The 6,551-nt window shown below is 39.6% G+C and overlaps 1 protein-coding gene across 1 annotated transcript in view; it reads right to left on the bottom strand.

The window, feature by feature from the left end:
- DERA (deoxyribose-phosphate aldolase (putative)) overlaps positions 1–6,551 on the bottom strand; it is a 119,828-nt gene that overhangs the window by 82,253 nt on the left and 31,024 nt on the right. The window contains exon 2 of the mRNA XM_010858744.1: positions 707–804. Coding sequence (XP_010857046.1) covers positions 707–804 — 98 coding nt within the window. The remainder of the gene's footprint in view (positions 1–706; positions 805–6,551) is intronic.

Genomic DNA, 6,551 nt, shown 5'->3' with positions numbered 1-6,551 from the left:
GAAAATTAATTGTACATTAAACATGTGGAGAAGGCAATGGCACCCCATTCCAGTACTCTTGTCTGGAAAATCCCATGGACAGAGGAGCCTGGTGGGCTGCAGTCCATGGGGTCACTGAGTCAGACATGACAGCGACTTCACTTTCACTTTTCACTTTCATGCATTGGAGAAGGAAATGGCAACCCACTCCAGTGTTCTTGCCTGGAGAATCCCAGGGATGGCAGAGCCTGGTGGGCTGCCGTCTATGGGGTCGCACAGAGTCAGTCACACTGACTCGACTTAGCAGCAGCAGCAGCAGCAAACATGATGATCAAAGAAGATCAAGGCTCATAACCGCAGGGCCTCCAACAATGGACCCATCAGGTTTAGGTGTTAAGGTTTTAAAATTAAAATAGAAGACAACGAAAGGTGTGTCTAAGAAACTGAATAAGTATGTTGAGAAAATATGCCATTTAATTCACTCATGAATAAAAATGCCTCAAATTCATTTGCAGCTTTGCCACTCAAGAATGATAAGATTTTAACCTGTTTGGATAAACATGTTATCTTTCTCCAACCCATCTTCATCATATATGAATTATTAAAATAAGTCATGGACAGCTGCAATCTTTTGAGATGCAGCTTGAGTGAAATTCAGTCTTGTGGCCTCGAGGGAAGAGATCAGGCTTGTAAAGCAAGGGAAAGAGTTTTTAAGAAAAGCCCTTACCTGCCACTCCTTTTTCACAGGTCTACGAGCCTGGATTTGTTCTGCACGTCTTAGCACTGCTGGTTTATTCACTTGTATTTTGGAGATCCAGCTAAGGTCTAGAAGCAAAAAGAACAACAATTTAAAACTTGAAGATTTTATTAAACACATTCACTTGTTTTTTACACAGTCCTCAAAAAGAAAGACTTACCAGTATCAAAACTTTTATTTACTTTTTTATTTTTTTAATTTTATTTTTATTTATTTATTTTTTTTTTTAATTTTGGCTCATCTCATAGCACGTGGGATCTTGGATCCCTGACCAGGGATCAAACCCACATCCTCTGCACTGGAAGCATAGTCCTAATCACTGGACCACCAGGGAAGCCCAAAACTTTTTTTAAAAAGTTATATTTCTTTTCCACTCAACTATAAATAACTTTCTTGAAGGAAGCCCAGCCATGAAAAGTCCTACTCTGTGCAAAATCAAATACATTTGGAACTAGGAGAACCTGTACTGATTCATTACACAGATACGCCTAATGGTGGAGGAAAACATTGTGTGATTCATGTCACAGGCTTCATTTCTGCCAGCAGGGAGTTATTTGGGAGTGCCCAGTCCAGGAGAATGAATAATTAATAAACACATAAATGAATTAACACTGGGGCTTAAAGGAATCCTTGATCAACATCCCCTCACTGATAAGATTAATATCTATTAGATGCTGATAGGATACCCCCATTCTTTCCTCAAAGGAGAATTTCTTAAAGTGTATTAGAAATTAGAGCATTAAAATTAAAAAAAGTCAGAAGAGGGAAAAGAAAAAACAAGCTGCTCAAAATTCTGGGAGAGGGACTTCCTGATGGTCCATGCTCCCCGTGCAGAGGGCTAGGAGTTCGATCCCTGGTCAGGGAACTAGATCCTGAAGCCACAACTAAGACCCGGCACAGTCAAAAACAAAAACAACAAAATTCCGAGAGACATCTCTGTTGCTTGTTTGGAAATGCTCTCTCCTATCTGTAGGGCTTCCCTGGAGGTAAAAAATCTGCCTGCCAACGCAGGAGACAGGAAACGAGCACTTGATCCCTGGGTCGGAAATATCTCCTACAGGAGGAAATGGCAACCCACTCTAGTATCCAGGCCTGAGAAATCCCATGGACAGAGGAGCCTGAAGGGCTACAGTCCATGGGGTTACAAACAGACTCGACTGAGCAACTGAGCACACACACAGCTTGACAAATAAAATCTGCATATATTTAAGGTGTATGTTTTGATAAACATATACACTGTGAAAGAATCACCACAGTCAAGCTAATGAATATTACCTATTACTTCACACATTTACCATATTCTTTTTCCTTTTCACGTGTGCTGAGAACATTTAAGATCTACTCTCATAGCACATTTCAAGTATACAACACAGCACTGTTAACTATCTATAGTGACTCTGCTGGACAAAAGATAAAAGATCTTCAGGAATTCCCCATCTTGTGTAACAAAACTTTGTACCCCAGTTGCTTCTCAATAAAGGACTTTTGGATCTCTACGAGAGAAGCTGGGACTGCAACGTGAATACAATACCTGAGGACATTCCCCTAAAAACTAATTTTTACTACAATTTCCCACCAAAGATCAGAACCCACGAGGCTGGCTCTCACACGTCTCAGACACCACTCGCCAGAGGTCCTTGCAAACCATCTCTGGGAGAATGTAATAGGATCACTTCTCTCACAATATCAGCCTCCACTGCTAAAAATATCTTTAGTGGTCATAAAATCAGCCAGCCCCACAGTTAATCCAGCCACAGAATTTGCCTCTGTGACCTCCCATGATAATGAATTATATAAGTGACTATCCCATTTTATTAGCATTTAATTTGCTACTCTTTAATTTCATCAGATAACCCTTGTTCTCCTATTATGGGGTCTGGGGAAAAGAAAGGACTGATTGGCCTTTGTTATGTCCTTCATAATTTTTAATATTTTATTCGAGTACCCTTTAGCATCTCCTTTCTCGGAGAAGTGATTCTAAGGCACACAATCTCATCAGGACCATAGAAGTTTCTCTTAGGGGGCCAGGAGGAGTTTCAAGCACATGTGTCTTTGGGGAGAGTAGTCGTAAAGCCATAATTGGAAGGCGATAACTCCTTTCAGAAAACTCTTCCATGGAGGAAATCCCAGTGCTCCTCTTAGTATGCCATTTCAGGGGCTTTCAGGCCCTTCTTTCAATTATAAATTTGTTCTTAAAAACTCTTTTCACTTTTTTTTTAATCATTATTGTCTTTCTTTCTTAAGTCTCCGTGGAGACAGACATCATTTTCCCTGAAAATTGACACTTCACCTTTCCATCACTTCCTCTTATGTTCATGGCTGTTCCTGTACTTCTTCTCAATATTCCTAAAAAGTGTAATACCAAATGATAACTCCACGAAAGGAGGTTTATATTGTATTTTGATTTTGTCTTTGCTCCTAATGGAGAAAAATACATGGTGGTACTTCATTAGACTTTCTCAAATATGGAAAAGTAAGAAAGATTAAAAATTTCCTACATTTTCACTTCTCATTCTTTCTGGGTTTTTATACCTAAAATTGTACCACTAAATCTGTGCCTTAATGGTTGTCCCCAAACAGTCGGTTCTTGAGATGCACTTTCACAGTATATTTTTAATCCCAGCATCTATTACAGAGTACCTCTTCCTACTGTAGGCACCCAGATATCTATTTTTCCTGTGTTGTTTAGCTTCAGTTCTAATTTGCAACTTGCTAGGAATCACTCACAAATGCCAAGCACACAAATAGGTGCTCACTAAGCCCACCACATCACAATAAATTTATTTTTTTACCTTAGACACTGAACAACTGAAGTATCAACTTCATCGTGTCTAGTCTTTCAACCTTAATCTTGGAAAAGGTTAGCTTTTTTTTTTTTTTTTTTAAAGCCTTGGATGTCAATATATATCTGATCCAGTCAAGCTCAGAAAATATTCAGTTTATATTAGTGAAAAGACTCAGCCTTGCCCAGTTTCTACACCGTAAAGATATAAGACAGAGACTGTGCTAGGAGCTTCATCATTTCCAACAGGTGGGGTCTAGAATGAATCTTCATTTGAAGGTCTAATCTAATATCCAAAAATATAAAATATATTTCTGTTGGTATATGTGCAAAAAAATAATAGAATATAGACCAAATTGATAACAATGTTTGTCTTCAGAGGCAGAATCACATAAGATTTTTACTTTCCCATGCTTTATAGTTACATAATACTTAAAACTTTTTTTTAACTTAAAACTTTTACAAAGAGCATGCATTACCTTACTAAACAGTAAAAGCAAAATATACTTAACTCTTTGGAATTAAGAGGCACTGACAGCAGTGCGCAGGTTAGGAAGAAAGGGAGGGAGACTAGAGTAAGTAGACCAGTAAGATGACTGCTGCTGTAGCCCGGGCATTAGCACATGTAATGTGTCTCTGGGGCATTTCACCACACCAATACTTTCATGACCAATCCACGGCCACAGAGCTCTTCCACAAAGCCAACCTAACATGACTACTAGGCACCAGGCATATATGATAAGGTCAGATACCACTTTTACTGCTTCCATAGAATGGTCACCAAAAACCTTAGCACCAAAGGTCACCAGACAGAACCTTATTATTATATGAACCGTATATGATACCAATGGGGCTTCCCTGGTGGCTCTGTTCACGGAATTCCCCAGGCAAGAATACTGGAGTGGGTTGCCATTTCCTTCTCCAGGGGATCTTCCTGACCCAAGGATCAAACTCCCATACACTATGTATTTGGGATTAGGCTTTTTTATTTAAAAAAAAAAATAAATCTACCAGCAACAATGAGCTCAAAATAGTATGTTTAATGAAAAATTAGGAACTTCTGTGGTGGTCCAGTGGCTAAGACTCCACACTCTCAATGCAGGGGGCCAGGGTTTGATTCCTGATCAGGGAATTAGATTTCATATGCCACAACTAAAGATCAAAGATTCTATGTGCTGAATCTAAGACCCAGAATGTCCAAATAAATATTCTTTTGAAAAATTAAATTCTGAATTTCCATTTCTCAGAAAAGTTCATGCTCTGCAGTTTGCAAAAAATGCTTCTCAACATTTCAGTTCAGTTCAGTCGCTCAGTCGTGTCCCACTCTTTGTGACCCCATGAACCACAGTACGCCAGGCCTCCCTGTCCATCACCAACTCCTGAAGTTCACCCAAACCCATGTCCATTGAGTTGGTGATGCCATCCAACCATCTCATCCTCTGTTGTCCCCTTCTCCTTCTACCCCCAATCTTTCCCAAAATCAGGGACTTTTCCAACAAGTCAGCTCTTTACATCAGGTGGCCAAAGTATTGGAGTTTCTGCTTCAACATCAGTCCTTCCAATGAACACCCAGCACTGATCTCCTTTAGGATGGACTGGTTGGATCTCCTTGCAGTCCAAGGGACTCTCAAGAGTTTTCTCCAACACCATTCTTCAAAAGCATCAATTCTTCAGCACTCATCTTTCTTTATAGTCCAACTGTCACATCCATACATGACTACTGGAAAAACCATAGCCTTGACAAGACAGACCTTTGTTGACAAAGGTCAACAAAATATCTCTACTTTTTAATACGCTGTCTAGGTTGGTCATAACTTTCCTTCCAAGGAATAAGCGTCTTTTAATTTCATGGCTGTAGTCACCATATGCAGTGATTTTGGAGCCCAGAAAAATAAAGTTGGACACTGTTTCCACTGTTTCCCCATCTATTTGCCATGAAGTGATGGGACCAGATGCCATGATCTTAGTTTTCTGAATGTTGAGCTATAAGCCAACTTTTCCACTCTCCTCTTTCACTTTCATCAAGAGGCTCTTTAGTTCTTCTTTACTTTCTGCCATAAGGTTGGTGTCATCTGCATATCTGAGGTTATTGATATTTCTCCTGGCAATCTTGATTCCAGCTTGTGCTTCTTCCAGCCCAGCGCTTCTCATGATGTACTCTGCATAGAAGTTAAATAAGCAGGGTGACAATATACAGCCTTGACGTACTCCTTTTCCTATTTGGAACCAGTCTGTTGTTCATGTCCGGTTCTAACTGTTACTTCCTGACCTGCATACAGGTTTCAATGTTTATCACATGCCAAAATATCTCTACAAAAAAATATCACTGATTCCAAGACCACAATCTGCTTAAAAGGATTCATATCTACTTAAAATATTAGCAGTTACGTTAAGAAGCCTGTGCTTAATGATGGCAATTTAATACAGCCTCAGCAGATACAGTTATATAAAACTATGAAGCATGACTTCTCATTTAGATAAAATGAGTATTCTATATAGTGCTTGTTTTTACATCCCAAATTTCTAGTGTATGTTTAAGGAGAGGCAATGCCAAAGAATGTTCAAACTACCACACAATTGCACTCATCTCACACACTAGTAAAGTAATGCTCAAAATTCTCCAAGCCAGGCTTACGTGAACCGTGAACTTTAGATGTTCAAGCTGGTTTTAGAAAAGGCAGAGGAACCAGAGATCAAATTGCCAACATCCGCTGGATCATCAAAAAAGCAAGAGAGTTCCAGAAAAACATCTATTTCTGCTTTATTGACTATGCCAAAGCCTTTGACTGTGTGGATCACAATAAACTGTGGAAAATTCTGAAAGACATGGGAATACCAGACCACCTGACCTGCCTCTTGAGAAACCTGTATGCAGGTCAGGAAGCAACAGTTAGAACTGGACATGGAACAACAGACTGGTTCCAAATAGGAAAAGGAGTACGTCAAGGCTGTATATTGTCACCCTGCTTATTTAACTTCTATGCAGAGTACATCATGAGAAGTGCTGGGCTGGAAGAAGCACAAGCTGGAATC

This window comes from Bison bison, unplaced genomic scaffold, assembly GCF_000754665.1.
Source record: "Bison bison bison isolate TAMUID 2011002044 unplaced genomic scaffold, Bison_UMD1.0 scf7180017864390, whole genome shotgun sequence".
NCBI classification, from domain to species: Eukaryota; Metazoa; Chordata; class Mammalia; order Artiodactyla; family Bovidae; genus Bison; species Bison bison.
The sequence above is the reverse complement of the archived record's forward strand: the minus strand, read 5'-3'. Positions and strand labels throughout refer to the sequence as shown.